Below are 16,209 nucleotides of genomic sequence, written 5' to 3' on the forward strand. Positions count from 1 at the left end.
GTTTTTTTAAAAATTTATCACTAGACTCAGAAAATTCGTTCATTAGCCTTTTAGGGTGCAGCATAATTTGAATCCACAAGTTACTTATAGATTCAAGTTGCTACTGGGGTTTGATGAGTTCAGTTCACTTAGAACCAGGAATGGCCAGATTCATTTGGTAGAAATCTTCATGGTATTTCAAGACACACACACAAGGGAATGGCAAGTGGGACATGTTCAAAGAACATGTCTAATAGCTAATATGTCCTCTAATAGCTCAATAATATGGAATTAATTGTGTCAATATGGGGAAGCAAAAGGCAGGTTTAATGGAAAAATTTTAATAACCTTGCCTAGAAGTTCTGGTTGGTTGATAAGATTTGTTGCCAAGCTGTGGGATTCTCAACAAGGCCTGTCCAGGAGAAATTTGGAAAGAAGTCAGATGTAGTTAGGAAATTAGGTTGGAAAAACACCAAGCAAGGCTAGTATTCTGACACAATATTTGATCATTTTATTTTGAAGCATTTAAAATCTGACCGTGATAACTTGTTTTGCCTCAGATATGTGTACAACACAGTTAGAAGAGATATTGACTCCATCTAACCTCTTTTACACAAGAAACTGTCATAGAATATTGAAATCTTACATGGCAAGTTGTATTTGAGGCATTATCTTGAAAGGCTCATTGTAGGTAAATGAAATTTTAGTTCAGTTTTCACATTTTAAAGTATCAGTTTTGAAAAATGGGACGTATAAACAAAATACTATCTGATCATCTTATTCCCAAGACCCTTTGCAGAGTTACTCTAGGCCCAAAACTGCTGAATTGGAGAAATAGACTTCAGATCATCTCTTGATGGTGTATATGTTTTCTAGGTTCTTTCTGAAGGCTTAAAAGGGATACTCAAAACTTAAATATCTTCTATTACATCACCTTTAAAATGAAAAGAGTATGTTAATATATTTCAGATTATCAAAAAATTTTATAGTTGGATATCACTGGAACTCACTTCTAATTATTTTTCTCATTCACTCTCTCCCTACCATGGCCAAAATAAATACAGATACCATAGTTGTACTTAGAGGCAATGTAGCAAGTTCCATGAATTATAGACATCTTAGAAAATATGTAGCTTAAAAAATGTGAAAAATCAACTATAACCAAAAGGGGAAAGAAGCACACTAGAAGTAAACTATTTAAAAAATTGCTGTCTCAATGAAGTTTTGAAATGGTTTATATTCATTTCTATACGTTTTTAAAAAGAGAGAAGGAAAAAACTTACTTTGTTGCCACCCAAAGGATGTGATTCTGCTGATTTAGCTATACTGAGACTTTTGTTTTATAATGAATGATAAGGTTTTGATGTTTTTAGTATATGGCATCTATTTGCTGAGACACCCTCTTGTTAAAATATGCAGTAGAGTTGAATTTTTTCATCATTCTTTGAAGGAAAGAAACACATGTTTAATATAGACCAGACATTTGAACAAAATCATTCCAACATTTATTGAGATCAGATCATAAGTCAGATGAAAAGATAAACTCTTCAGTAGCTAACTACACTCAATGCATTAAATGGTCTGGACATATAGAGAAGAAACTTTTTCATTTTTCCTCAAAAGAAAACTTGTGTCATTGTGTATCAAGATACTTCACCGTAGTCTTTAGGGGTGAGGAAGGATATTCAAAGCACAGGAAGAAATCACATGGAAAGGCTCAGAGAAAAATATATGCTAGTTTGAGTTATGGTGAGGGTGGGTCTCATTAACAGAAGTAAGAAAAAAGGATTTGGGAAGATATGGAGAGTTAACTAGTTCAAATTTGAACAGACTATCGGTGTAGAATTTAGCTACTTTGTTTATTTAAAGTCAATGTGACATTTTATAGGTACTTGCTTATACTTAGAAAGTTCTCCTGAGGAAGTACTAAGTTTGGCTAAACTAATTTTTTCATAGATGTGATTTTCCCATATATATAATGGAATATTTCTGACACAGTTATTCTTCCTTTGGGCTTACTGTGCCACCCTGAGTGATTACTACCCTACCAATAGCTGTTGTTTTTAAAAAGATACTTAAGATTTTAGAATGTGATCATTCTATTTCATTAAACACAGTTTTCTGAAAAAATCAGTATTACCTGAACATTCTTAAATTCTTAATTAAAAAAAATAATCTCTTCTAGAAGAGATTTCTCTAGAAAAGAACAAAATTTGAAATAAATGAAACAAGTCAACCAACCCATAAAATTAAGCTAAATTTTTAAACATTTATGTAAGATTTAATTTTCATTTTTTCCTCTTTTAACCTAAAGGCAAACATTTTAGCACTGTTCATTTTAAATTCAAGAGTGAAAATCTGAGTTTAATTAAAATTTAACATGCATGCTAGTTGTAAAATTACTTAAATTATGTGATTCATTAAATATGTACCATAGGTGTTCTTTTGTGAATATATTTCTGGTAAAAGCAGAATGAATTTCCAATAAATATTTCATCACTTGCGAGATTTATTTTAAATATGAAGCATATTAAATTTTGATAAAATAATCTATTACTAGTTGGACAATGGGCAAAATATAGATAGAAGTTGGAGAGACTGAAAAAATATGACAAATTGTGATAGATTTTCACAGTATTGGTAATTTTCACAAACATGTTCTTTCTCCTTTATGACAAATAAACACAAGTGAAATTACAGTCAAATATTTGAGGATCCATGTGTGAATCCAGGAGGTCACTACTGATTTTCTATTAGGAGATTCTTTGATTTATAAGCTATTACAAGTCTATAAGAGGGTGTTTTTTTAATGCCTGTCTTCTAGGAATATGCCAGATACTCAAGGAAAATAGACATATGCGGTGCTGAGTATCTGTTCTGAACTTGGATATCATTTCAGTTAGCACCATCCATCTTTTTTTTTTAAAGTGTTGAAGGCTGGAATAGCCATTGGATATTCCTGTGCATGAGCGGTTTTCTTCAGTGGCACTTATCATGACCCTGCTGTTTTTCATGCATACGTTAGGTAGGGATAAACTGCTTACCACTGAGTGAAGGACTCAAATGCAGTTCTTTGGCTATCTGCCAAAGATACTGGAAGAAATATGAATGACAAATATATTATGGAGGAATTCTCCTCCTAAGAGGTCCACAGGATTCTAATTTTTAGGACTGCTATCACAGCCAGGGATGCTCCGTGCTTTTGTGCTCCTGATGGAAACACTGCTTTCGCTGAAACAACACTCCAGTTCCTGGTTGTTGCTGCTGCTTCTGTTATCTTCCTTATAGTGAGTCCTTTATTTCTAGTAAAGATATTCATTTAAATAACCATGGATGATGAAATTTAGACTAGAATTTTCATTGAGACATAGCTTAAAGTTACCCTAAATTCAATTAAAAAATGGTGGTGGTGATGGTTTAGTTGCTAAGTTGTGTCCGACTCTTGCGACCCCATGGACTGTAGCTTGAGAGACTCCTCTGTCCATGGGATTCTCCAGGCAAGAGTACTGGAATGGGTTGCTATTTCCTTCTCCAGGGCATCTTCCTGACCCAGTGATCGAACCCATGTCTTCTGTATCTCCTACACTGCAGGCAGATTCCTTGGCTGAGCTACGAGGGAAGTCCCAATAAGAAAATAAATGTCATAAAATTTTTATTTGTAAGCTTTTTAAATAATTTAACTATTTTAAGCACTATATGTTACATATATTTCTATTCAGTTTTTAAAAATTCCAATATTTCTTTGGCTTGCTGAAGCTAGGTCTTTATACTAGTAATTTTATTTGCCTGAAAAGTGCCAAAATCTAAGATGACCTTGATATGATAGCAGCTTTAATACTATGGCATTTAATAGGAGTGACTTAAGAATGAATTCCAGGTTTTGTTACTGAATATAAAAGTCTCTGTTTCCCAGATGCAAAACAGATGGGAAAACCTAAAATCACTCATTTGACAAAACCTCGGGGTTTCCAATTAACAGTACATGCACTATGATATGCTTTTTGGTAGTAGTAAAAGTTTGGTATCTAAATGAGCAATGTGCTGTCTTGTTTTAGGTCACACTGGTCAGCTTAGGGCGCGTGCATGCTCAGTCGTGTCTGACTCTTTGTGACCCTATGGACTGTAGCCTGCCAGGCTCCTCTGTCCATGGGATTCTCCAGGCAAGAATACTAGAGTAGGTTACCATTTCCTCCTCCAAGGGCCTTCCTGAACCAAGGATCGAACCCGCATCTCCTGTGCCTTCTGCATTGGCAGGTGGATTGTTTACCACCCGGAAGCCCTCAGTTTGGGTACCCTTTTAGAGAAATAAAGACTATTCAGATCACATTTGTAAGAGAATAACCAAAACATTATTTTTAAATTCTCTATTAGATTTAGCTTCTTACATTTGCAAGTAAAAGATTGTAGGATACAGCTTAGAAGGTCAGCCAAGCATCTGGATCTCCCAGGACAGCAGCGCTACATAAAACTAAGCTCATTAGATAGTGAGCTGTGAATAAAAGTGGTTTGTTCTTCTCTCTAAAGTATTAAAGCTTCTAAATTCTGTTTGTTTCACAGGAGTCTGAGCTGATAGAACTAAGAGAAACCATTGAAATGCTGAAGGCCCAGAACTCTGCTGCCCAGGCAGCCATTCAGGGAGCACTGAATGGTCCTGACCACCCTCCCAAAGGTATATTTAGAAATCTTGCCATTTTTTCATGCAATCTGATAGGCGTCTATTTTTCTTAATTAGAGCAAAGCTGCTTTTACTCAGTCACACTGCATTTGATAATATGTGAATTGCTGTTACTCAGAATCTCAGAGTTGAAGAACAGTAGCCTTCAGTATCAAACTGACGTTAGGAACTGGCTCCTACGTTCGAACTCTTCTCTCCTCTTGATTTGGTGAAGTTGGGTCTAGAGAGATTAGGTAATGCAATCATATCTACCGTTGAGCAAAACAAACCAGGGAAGGAATACGGAAATGTAGATCTTTATGTAAAAAGATAGCAATCGATATGGTGAAGTAGTGGGTGTTGGGAGCAACTTGTCCTGTGTGGTTCAGTTCAGTCTCTCAGTTGTGTCCGACTCTTTGTGACCCCATGAACCACAGCACTCCAGGCCTCCCTGTCCATCACCAACTCCCAGAGTTTACCGAAACTCCTGTGTGGGGGCAATAAGAAAAATATTTTTTTGTGGAAAACTTAAAAATGGTAAGAAAATGGACTAAAAGTTGGTGTGTTTTTAATTATTACTATGCTTCAGCAGGGCTTTCAAGGTGGCTCATTGGTAAAGAATCCACCTGCCAGTGCAGGAGACAAAGCTTCAGTGCCTGGGTTGGGAAGATCCCTTGGAGAAAGAAATGGCAACCCACTCCAGTATTCTTGCCTGGTAAATTCCATGGACAGAGGAGCCTGGTGGGCTACAGTCCATGGGGTCCCAAAAGAGTCAGACCCAACCTAGTAACTAAACAGTAACAATGCTTCAACAATCTTAAACAATGATAAAATAATCTTTTTTGCCACCACCTCCACCCCTTTGACTGCCATTAAAGAAATACTCTGTGATAATGTCATGTCATTTTTTTCTTTATGTAAGTTCTACTTATTCTTAGTCTCTTTTAAGTAGCATTCAATATGCTCAACTCTTACCAGCTGACAAATGCTTTCTTAAATCCTGAGTGCTCTGTCATCTCTCTTCCCTTTTCCAGATGAATTTTGGGAATGTTTGATAGAATTGTTCAGTGTCTTTAACAGCCAGTCATACTTCAGACACTGGAGTGTGGTTTTTCTTTCCACTACTCCACCGAAACTGTTCTTTCCATCATCAATAAGGACTTACATAACTCTAAATCCAGTACATTTAAAATTCTTACTATATTTATCATAAAAGTAGCATTTGATACTGATATCCACTCCATCCTACTTGAAACATTCACTCCTGATGCTCATTACATGCATCTTCTTATTCTTCTATGCTTTTTGAAAGTTTCTTTCACAGTTTCTCTTGTAGTCACTTGTTTGTTGCATTTGTTAAGTATTGATGTTTCTTAGAGCCCAGTCCTAAGCTCTCTTCCATTATGATTTTATACATTTTATGATTCTCTTCATCCTATCTAAATTTTTATACAAGCCCATCTAATACCCTCTCTATAATTATTGCTTTTGTGTTGATAACCGTCAAATAGATCTCTCCAGGGCAGGCTCATCTCTTGAGTCACACATCTGCAAATCCAGCTGCTAAAGAGGGAACTCTATCTGGTTATCTCTGGATGTGTGTTTGTCACCTTGAAACTCAGCATCTCTAAATTTAACTTGTCTTCTTCCTTCTCAGGCCTGTTTATGCCTTCAATGCTGCTTTCTCGGTCAAAAGCATCACCATCCTTCCATATTAGCAGAAATCCTCCTCTGCTCACTCAGCAAATCACTAAGTTCTGTTGACCCCACCCCTTTCTCTGATCCTATCGCCATTCCTCATCTCCCCTCTGAACTGCGGCCACAAGCTCCTCAATAGCCTTCCTGCTCTGTGACTTTGGCCTCTTTGTACCATTCTTCACACTGAGACCAGAGCAGTGGTCTACAGGGTCCATCTAACAGGTATCCTGTTGCCTTGAGATAAAATACAGACTCCGTAACATGACATAATCTCTCCTTGCCAGTTTTGTTTATTCAACAAGTATTTAATGATCATCATTTCTGTTCTAGATATTTCGGACCTTATGTCTTATATTTTGTCATTTCAGGCTTTAGCTGGCCTGAACTTCTTTCAGTTCTTCAGAAGCTCTTTGCATATTCTGTTTATTCTGCTTGGCACTTTCTACAGTGTGTGTTCAGCATAAAAACTTTCTGAGATCTTGCAAGGGTTAGCTTAAACATACCTCCTTAGGGCTTCCCTGTTAGCTCAGTTGGTAAAGAATTTGCCTGCAATGTAGGAGACCCCAGTTCGATTCCTGGGTGGGGAAGATCCACTGGAAAAGGGATAGGCCCACTCCAGTATTTCTGGGCTTCCCTGGTGACTCAGCTGGTGAAGAATCCACCTGCAATGCAGGAGACCTGGTTTCGATCCCTGGGTTGGGAAGATCCTCTGGAGAAGGGGAAGTCTACCCTCTCTAGTATTCTGGCCTGGAGAATTCCACGGACTGTATAGTCCATGGGGTTGCAAAGAGTTGGAAACAACTGGGCGACTTTCACTTCACTTTCACGTACCTCCTTGACTCTCAAACTATATGAAGTCCCTTTGTGATATGTTTTTGAAAATAACTGTAGTTCCCTTACAAAATTTGCATTGCACTTTGGTGCCTTCATTTATTTATGGTCTACCTTTCCTGGTTGATAGCAGGGTGGTTTGTTTTCTTAATACTAAATCCTGGCCATGTTGATGCCTTGTACATGAAAGGGGCTTATTCAAATTTTATAGAAAATATAATTTTTAAAAACAAAATTTAAGTTTGGGGAAAATAATTATATAAAGTGAGATATACTGAAATTAAAAGAAAAACTAATTCTCTAGGGGCTACTTCTGTTAAGAATTTAGCAACTTTCCATGTGGGGGAGTTAATTTATATGCAGCATGGAAAATTACTGCATATTTAAAGCTTATCTTAGAGCTATAATAAAGCAGCTTATGTTCTAAATCTTCATGTTGTAAATAGGTCCAGAAGGGATTTAAAAAGGCTTAATCCCTTCCTTACTGTGGTGCAAGATACTGAAGTAAAACTTTCTGGAAAGATTCATTTTATCTCAGGCAACAGGTAGCTTAATGTCTACTGGAATTGAAATATAGGAGTTCCTTTGCTCAGATATGTGAGAGGGTTGACTAAAATGAACAAAAGGATAACGGTTACTATACAAATTGGTCAAGAAAGATTAAATACTAGTTTTTAGATTAAATAAAATTTAAACTAACAAAAACAAATAGTTATAAAGGATTGAATGTATATAGGATATTCAGATTAATATTAAAACTCAGTGTTACACTGAATGAATTGTAAGAATATATTTATTCAATAATTACTTGTTGATAGCCTACCATATGATATACTCTGTATAAAGCCCTGAATATATAATGGTAGGCCAACTAAACATAGTCTTTCTCAACATTTAACTTTTAATCTTAAAGGAAAGCAGAAATAAAGAATTGTTGTGATCATTAGTGTAGCTGAATGTGTGTATAAAACAGTTATAAGTTCTAAAGTGGACAAGAATATGTGCCCGGGAGAGGACAGGTACCAGGGAACCTACTCCGGTTGCAGTCAAGAAAGTCCTTTACCAGATAGTAATGTATAAGGGGAAACCCAAGAGTTAATTGTCAAGGCAGATTTTAAATACTGACAGAAAAGCGTTCCATAAGGGTCTTAAGACAGAAGAGATCCAAGCCTTTATGGAACTGACCCCAAGAATATAGTGATCAAAGGTAAAATAAAAGAGAGATGAGTACTGACCAGATTACTTAGGGAGGGATCTGTAGGCCATATTTAAGAGCTGGAATGTTTTCTATTCTTGCTGAAATGGGAATCTACTGGGAATTCTTAGATAAGAGAGTGATGGTAAGATTTTTCTTTTTTTTTAATTTATTTATTAATTTTTTTACTTTACAATATTATAGTGGTTTTGTCATACATTAACATGAATCAGCCATGGGTGCACATGTGTTCCCCATCCTGAACCCCCTTCCCACCTCCCTCCCCATCCCATCCCTCTGGCTCATCCCAGTGCACCAGCCCCAAGCACCCTGTATGATGCATCAAGCCTGAACTGGCGATCTGTTTCACATATGATAATATACATGTTTCAATGCCATTCTCCCAAATCGTCCCACCCTCGCCCTCTCCCACAGAGTCCAAAAGACTGTTCTATACATCTGTGTCTCTTTTGCTGTGTTGCATACAGGGTTATCATTACCATCTTTCTAAATTCCAATATATGTGTTATTTATTGGTGTTTTTCTTTCTGGCTTACTTCACTCTGTATAATAAGGCTCCAGTTTCATCCACCTCATTAGAACTGATTCAGATGTATTCTTTTTAATGGCTGAGTAACATTCCATTGTGTATATGTACCACAGCTTTCTTATCCATTCGTCTGCTGATGGACATCTAGGTTGCTTCCATGTCCTGGCTATTGTAAACAGTGCTTCAATGAACATTGGGGTACACGTGTCTCTTTCAATTCTGGTTTCCTTGGTGTGTGTGCCAGCAGTGGGATTGCTGGGTCATATGGCAGTTCTATTTCCAGGTTTTTAAGGAATCTCCACACTGTTCTCCATAGTGGCTGTACTGGTGTGCATTCCCACCAACAGTGTAAGAGGGTCCCCTTTTCTCCACACCCTCTCTAGCATTTATTGCTTGGAGACTTTTAGATCACAGCCATTCTGACTGGCATGAAATGGTACCTTATTGTGGTTTTGATTTGCATTTCTCTGATAATGAGTGATGTTGAGCATCTTTTCATATGTTTGTTAGCCATCTGTATGTCTACTTTGGAGAAATGTCTGTTTAGTTCTTTGGCCCACTTTTTGATTGGGTTGTTTATTTTTCTGGAATTGAGCTGCAGGGGTTGCTTGTGTATTTTTGAGATTAATTATTTGTCTTTTGCTTTGTTTGCTATTATTTTCTCCCATTCTGAAGGCTCTCTTTTCACCTTGCTTATAGTTTCCTTTGTTGTTCAGAAGTTTTTAAGTTTAATTAGGTCCCATTTGTTTATTTTTGCTTTTATTTCCAATATTCTCAGAGGTGGGTCATAGAGGATCCTGCTGTGGTTTATGTCAAAGAGTGTTTTGCCTATGTTTTCTTCTAGCAGTTTTATAGTTGCTGGTCTTACTTTTAGATCTTTAATCCATTTTTACTTTATTTTGTGTATGGTGTTAGAAAGTGTTCTAGTTTCATTCTTTTACAAGTGGTTGACCAGTTTTCCCAGCACCACTTGTTAAATAGATTGTCTTTTCTCCATTGGATATTCTTGCCTCCTTTGTCAAAGATAAGGTGTCCATAGGTGTGTGGATTTATCTCTGGGCTTTCTATTTTGTTCCATTGATCTATATTTCTGTCTTTGTGCCAGTACCATACTGTCTTGATGACTGTGGCTTTGTAGTAGAGCCTGAAGTCAGGCAGGTTGATTCCTCCAGTTCCATTCTTCTTTCTCAAGATTGCTTTGGCTATTCAAGGTTTCCATACAAATTGTGAAATTACTTGTTCTAGTTCTCTGAAAAATACCGTTGGTAGCTTGATAGGGATTGCACGAAAGATTTTTCTTTAAAAAGATTTGAAAATGACTTGGCTGGCTGTTCTTTGTTAGAGTGAATAAGTGATGGTGATGGCTCCAACCAGAACAGTGACAGAGCAAAGGATGGGAAGTAGAATGTGAAGAATGAATAAACATATAACTGAAATATGTATTGTTTCAAATAAGCTTCTCCATTCATTCAGATTGTTGGTATTCATTTGATCAGCCATTTTTACTGAACTCTGTGATGCTGCATGTACTGAAATACTTAACTCTAGAAAAGAATAGTCAGAGAAAAGTTAAATGCATTCCCTTTATCCTGTAATGTTATTGAAATTATGCCCTTGCCAGTCTTTATTGGAAATGCGGTCATAGTTGAACATAGCTAATACTTCCAAGGACTACTTTTTCTTTTCTTTTTTTTTTTTAATTTTTACTTTATTTTACTTTACAATACTGTATTGGTTTTGGCATACATTGACATGAATCTGCCACGGGTTTACATGAGCTCCCAAATATGAAACCCCCTCCCACCTCCCACCCCACATCATCCCTCTGGATCATCCCCGTGCACCAGCCCCAAGCATCCTGCATCCTGCATCCTGCATCGAACATAGACTGGTGATTTGTTTCTTACATGATAGCATACATGTTTCAATGCCATGCTCCCAAATCATCCCACCCTCTCCCTCTCCCTCAGAGTCCAAAAGTCCGCTCTACACATCCGTGTCTTGCATACAGGGTCATCATTACCATCTTTCTAAATTCCATATATATGTGTTAGTATACTGTATTGGTGTTTTTCTTTCTGGCTTACTTCACTCTATATAATCGGCTCCAGTTTCATCCATCTCATTAGAACTGATTCAAATGTAAACATTTTGGGATTATTTGAAGTCAAATATAATTTATTAATTCTGGATATAATAAAAACTCTTAAATACTTTAACTCTTAATACATCTGCTTTATTTGTAAAAGTCAGTTATGATGAGAAAACTAGCAAATGCTAATCCTATTCAGAAAAGCTTGTAGCCAAATGTAGCAGATATTTAAAACATAAATACCTACACATATTCTTTTATTGATTATTCACATAATTTCCACATTAGTTGATTAAGGGATACTGTGTTCCTTTATTGTTGATGCAAAATAACACACATAAATACCATGATTTAGATTTTGACACTGGTAATGCTTTTCACATGCAAAAATAGTAAATAGTTTTCGTCATTAAAAATATACACTTTTAGAACAAATTCTAGGGATTCTTAAAAACAGCTATTATAGTTTTCCCCTCCTATAAAATTTTTCAGCACAGTTATTCTCTTAATGGAAAAATGAAAGTACTTATGGGTAGGTATGAATATGAGATTAAAGATGGAGATATGTATATGTATATTACCCACCCACACATATAATTATTGTACGATTTGAAAGTAACCAGTTAAGGTTCCATTTCCATTGGTAATTTTATTGTCAAAGTACTTTGCTGAAAAGTTTTGATTATATACTATTATTTCTATGGGAACTTCTTGAAAAATATATTGTAATTTCTGACCTCTGATAAGTTCCACTGAGATTTCTTTTGCTTGGCTAATCTGCATTGATTCCAATTAAATATAACAGTAAGAGATGGCCTAAAAGCACATTTGACCTTAAAAATAATTTTATAAATTACTTGTGTCTTCACTAACTCCTAAGGTCAGTTCACTATGAGTAGAAATAATTTCAATTTTAAATATTATAAATAAATCTTATAAGCTTGTTGTATGGAGTGGCTACCTTCAAAAAGTGATTTAGCATCAAATAGTGTCCTTTTCAAAATATCTTATTAGCTAGAGAGAAGTTCTTGCTTTTTAGGGGTATATAGAGGTCATATTACCTGGCAGTTAGTACAATAGACAGTAGGATCCATCTAAGACTCTTTTTCTGCTGTGTTACTGCAAGGAAGCTTTAGTGATTATGCTCATTTCAGTGGTTTGCTTTAAGAGTAAAATTAGATGCTCCCAGAGCAAGTAAGCATCTAGTAAAAGCTAGCTTTATTATTACCTGTTATTATTGCTACTACTATTATTCTTTGAAGTCATGGGCTGGGATTAGGTGTAATGGGAGAATTATACTGTCTTAAATATGATTTCTGTCCTTTATTGAGCCCATCTTTGCATGAAATGTTCCCTTGGTATCTCTAATTTTCTTGAAGAGATCTCTAGTCTTTCCCATTCTGTTGTTTTCTTCTATTTCTTTGCAATGATCCCTAAGGAAGGCTTTCTTATCTCCTCTTGCTATTCTTTGGAACTCTGCGTTCAGATGCTTATATCTTTCCTTTTCTCCTTTGCTTTTCACTTCTTTTCCTTTCACAGCTATTTGTAAGGCCTCCCCAGAAAGCCATTTTGCTTTTTTGCATTTCTTTTCCATGGGGATGGTCTTGATCCCTGATTCCTATACAGTGTCACAAAGCTCCGTCCACAGTTCATCAGGCACTCTGTCTATCAGATCTAGTCCCTTAAATCTATTTCTCACTTCCACTGTATAATCATAAGGAATTTGATTTAGGTCATACCTGAATGGTCTAGTGGTTTTCTCTACTTTTTTCCATTTAAGTCTGCATTTGGCAATAAGAAGTTCATGATCTGAACCATAGTCATCTCCCGTGCTTCTTTTGATGACTGTATAGAGCTTCTTCATCTTTGGCTGCAAAGAATATAATCAATCTGATTTTAGTGTTGACCATCTGGTGATGTCCATGTGTAGAGTCTTCTCTTGAGTTGTTGGAAGAGGGTGTTTGCTATGACCATTGCATTCTCTTGAAAAAACTCTATTAGCCTTTGCCCTGCTTCATTCTGTATTCCAAGGGCAAATTTGCCTGTTTTTCCAGGTGTTTCTTGACTTCCTACTTTTGGATTCAAGACCTCTATAATGAAAAGGACATCTTTTTGGGTGTTAGTTCTAAAAGGTCTTGAAGGTCTTCAGAGAACCGTTCAACTTCAGCTTCTTCAGCATTACTGGTTGGGGCATAGGCTAGGATTACCGCGATATTGAATGGTTTGCCTTGGAAACGTCCAGAGATCATTCTGTCATTTTTGAGATTGCATCCAAGTACTGCATTTGGACTCTTTTGTTGACCATGATGGCTACTCCATTTCTTCTAAGGGATTCCTGCCCACGGTAGTAGATATAATTGTCATCTGAGTTAAATTCAAGGACAGAAATGGTATGGACCTAACAGAAGCAGAAGATATTAAGAAGAGGTGGCAAGAATACACAGGAGAACTGTACAAAAAAGAGCTTCACAACCAAGATAATTATGATGGTGTGATCACTCACCTATAACCAGACATCCTGGAATGTGAAGTCAAGTGGGCCTTAGGAAGCATCATTATGAACAAAGATAGTGGAGGTGATGAAATTCCATTTGAGCTATTTCAAATAGCTCAAAGAAAGATAATGCTGTGAAAGTGCTGCACTCAATATGCCAGCAAATTTGGAAAACTCAGCAGTGGCCACAGGACAGGAAAAGGTCAGTTTTCATTCCAATCCCAAAGAAAGGCAATGCCAAAGAATGCTCAAACTACCACACAATTGCACTCATCTTACATGCTAATAAAGTAATGCTCAAAATTCTCCAAGACAGGCTTCAGCAATATGTGAACCGTGAACTTCCAGATGTTCAACTGGTTTTAGTAAAGGCAGAGGAACCAGAGATGAAATTGCCAACATCTACTGGATCATGGAAAAAGCAAGAGAGTTCCAGAAAAACATCTATTTCTGCTTTATTGACTATGCCAAAGCCTTTGACTGTATGGATCACAATAAACTGTGGAAAATTCTGAAAGAGATGGGAATACCAGAACACCTGACCTGCCTCTTGAGAAATCTGTATGCAGGTCAGAGGGCAACAGTTAGAACTGGACATGGAACAACAGACTGGTTCCAAATATGAAAAGGAGTATGTCAAGGCTGTATATTGTCACCCTGCTTATTTAACTCATATGCAGAGTACATCATGAAAAACTCTGGGCTGGAAGAAGCACAAGCTGGAATCAAGATTGCCAGTAGAAATATCAATAACCTCAGATATGTAGATGACACCACCCTTATGGCAGAAAGTGAAGAAGAACTAAAGACCCTCTAGATGAAAGTGAAAGAGGAGAGTGAAAAAGTTGGCTTAAAGCTCAACATTCAGAAAACGAAGATCATGGCATCTGGTCCCATCACTTCGTGGGAAATAGATGGGGAAACAGTGGAAACAGTGTCAGACTTTATTTTGGGGGGCTCCAGAATCACTACAGATGTTGATTGCAGCCCTGAAATTAAAAGATGCTTACTCCTTGGAAGGAAGGTTATGACCAACCTAGATAGCATATTTAAAAGCAGAGACTACTTGCCAACAAAGGTCCGTCTAGTCAAGGCTATGGTTTTTCCAGTGGTCATGCGTGGATGTGAGAGTTGGACTGTGAAGAAACCTGAGCGCCGAAGAACTGATGCTTTTGAACTGTAGTGTTGGAGAAGTCTCTTGATAGTCCCTTGGACTGCAAGGAGGTTCAACCAGCCTATCCTAAAGGAGATCAGTCCTGGATGTTCTTTGGAAGGACTGATGCTAAAGCTAAAACTCCAATACTTTGGCCACCTCATGTGAAGAGTTGACTCATTGGAAAAGACCCTGATGCTCGGAGCGATTGGGGGCAGGAGGAGAAGGGGACAACAGAGGATGAGATGGCTGGATGGCATCACGGACTCAATGCACAGGAGTCTGTGTGAACTCCGCGTGTTGGTGATGGAGAGGAAGGCCTGGCTTGCTGCAATTCATGGTGTCACAAAGAGTCAGACACGACTGAGCGACTGAACTGAACTGAACTACGATTTCTATTTAATTCACAAGTGAAGTCTACCTAGATTCCCTCTGACGACCTTCACTCCATTAGCTCTTTGACTGTGGTCAAGGTACTTCATGCATTTCAGTTGTCTCATCTCTGAGATGAAATGCTTAGATGACTCGGCAGCTTTGTTTGGCTCTAAGAAGGTATGCGTTCATGAAATGAAAAGTCGGTAATTTGGCTTCAGTAGCTTTATTCAAAGGACAAATATTAAAAAGATACAATTAATTTTCATGCCATTATGAGTTTCCATTTATTCCATGGAATATATCATTGGGATAAATGATTTTCTAAGTGCTGCTTGATCTAGGTATTCAGTAAAAATCACTAGCATAACATTTAATTTGGGGACAAAACTCAGAATTCATTAAAGTGCCAGTGCTACAGACTTACCTGCGATTCCCGTTGACTCCTGATACAGGTAACCTAATTAATTAAAGCAAATAGGGTGATACTTTGTTAAGCTTATAAAACTAAAACTGCATTGAAATGATCTATACAAAGCTGTGTTGACTATAATTAGAGAACTTCCTCTCAGAAACCCTAAAAGTCTTATTTGCTCAGATTGAAAGTCTTTATGAGTAAACGTGACTCTCTCTGTCTGTGGCTAGATCTCCGCATCAGAAGACAGCATTCCTCTGAGAGCGTTTCTAGCATTAACAGTGCCACAAGCCATTCCAGCATCGGCAGTGGTAACGATGCTGACTCCAAGAAGAAGAAAAAGAAAAACTGGGTAAGCTCTTAGCATTCGTCTAATTCAGAAGCGTCTTAGCACAGTGAGGCAGGATTTTTCCTTTTGGGTTTTAGAGATTCACAGCAGTTTACAGTATCTCATTCAAGTGACTGATCCTTCAAATTCTACACTGATCAACAAGTTCAGGGCAGCCTGGCGCTGAAGAGCAGACGCCTTGGAGTTGGGACTAACTGAACTTAGATAGGAATCCCAACTCTAATGCTTACTTTTTGGCTCCTGGGCAAGGTACTTTACCTTTTGGTGAGCCTAAATTTTCTCTTTTGTAAAAACTGGATAGTTATACTGACTTGGCAGGGATATTGTAAAGAAAAACAGAGTAACATCTATAAATAAATGGCTCCAAGCAGGGCCTTATTGTGAAGGTGGAGATGAAGAAGAAGAAAAGGATGATGGTGATGGTGGT

The 16,209-nt window shown here is 37.2% G+C and overlaps 1 protein-coding gene across 20 annotated transcripts in view; it reads left to right on the forward strand.

Annotated features, from left to right (window-relative positions):
- Positions 1 to 16,209, forward strand: part of NAV3 (neuron navigator 3) — a 902,370-nt gene that overhangs the window by 845,538 nt on the left and 40,623 nt on the right. For all 20 annotated transcript variants that reach the window (XM_069584096.1, XM_069584098.1, XM_069584085.1 and 17 more), the window contains 2 exons: positions 4,537 to 4,648; positions 15,664 to 15,785. In XM_069584096.1, the coding sequence (XP_069440197.1) occupies positions 4,537 to 4,648; positions 15,664 to 15,785 (234 nt within the window). The remainder of the gene's footprint in view (positions 1 to 4,536; positions 4,649 to 15,663; positions 15,786 to 16,209) is intronic.

This window comes from Ovis canadensis, chromosome 3 (assembly GCF_042477335.2).
Source record: "Ovis canadensis isolate MfBH-ARS-UI-01 breed Bighorn chromosome 3, ARS-UI_OviCan_v2, whole genome shotgun sequence".
NCBI classification, from domain to species: Eukaryota; Metazoa; Chordata; class Mammalia; order Artiodactyla; family Bovidae; genus Ovis; species Ovis canadensis.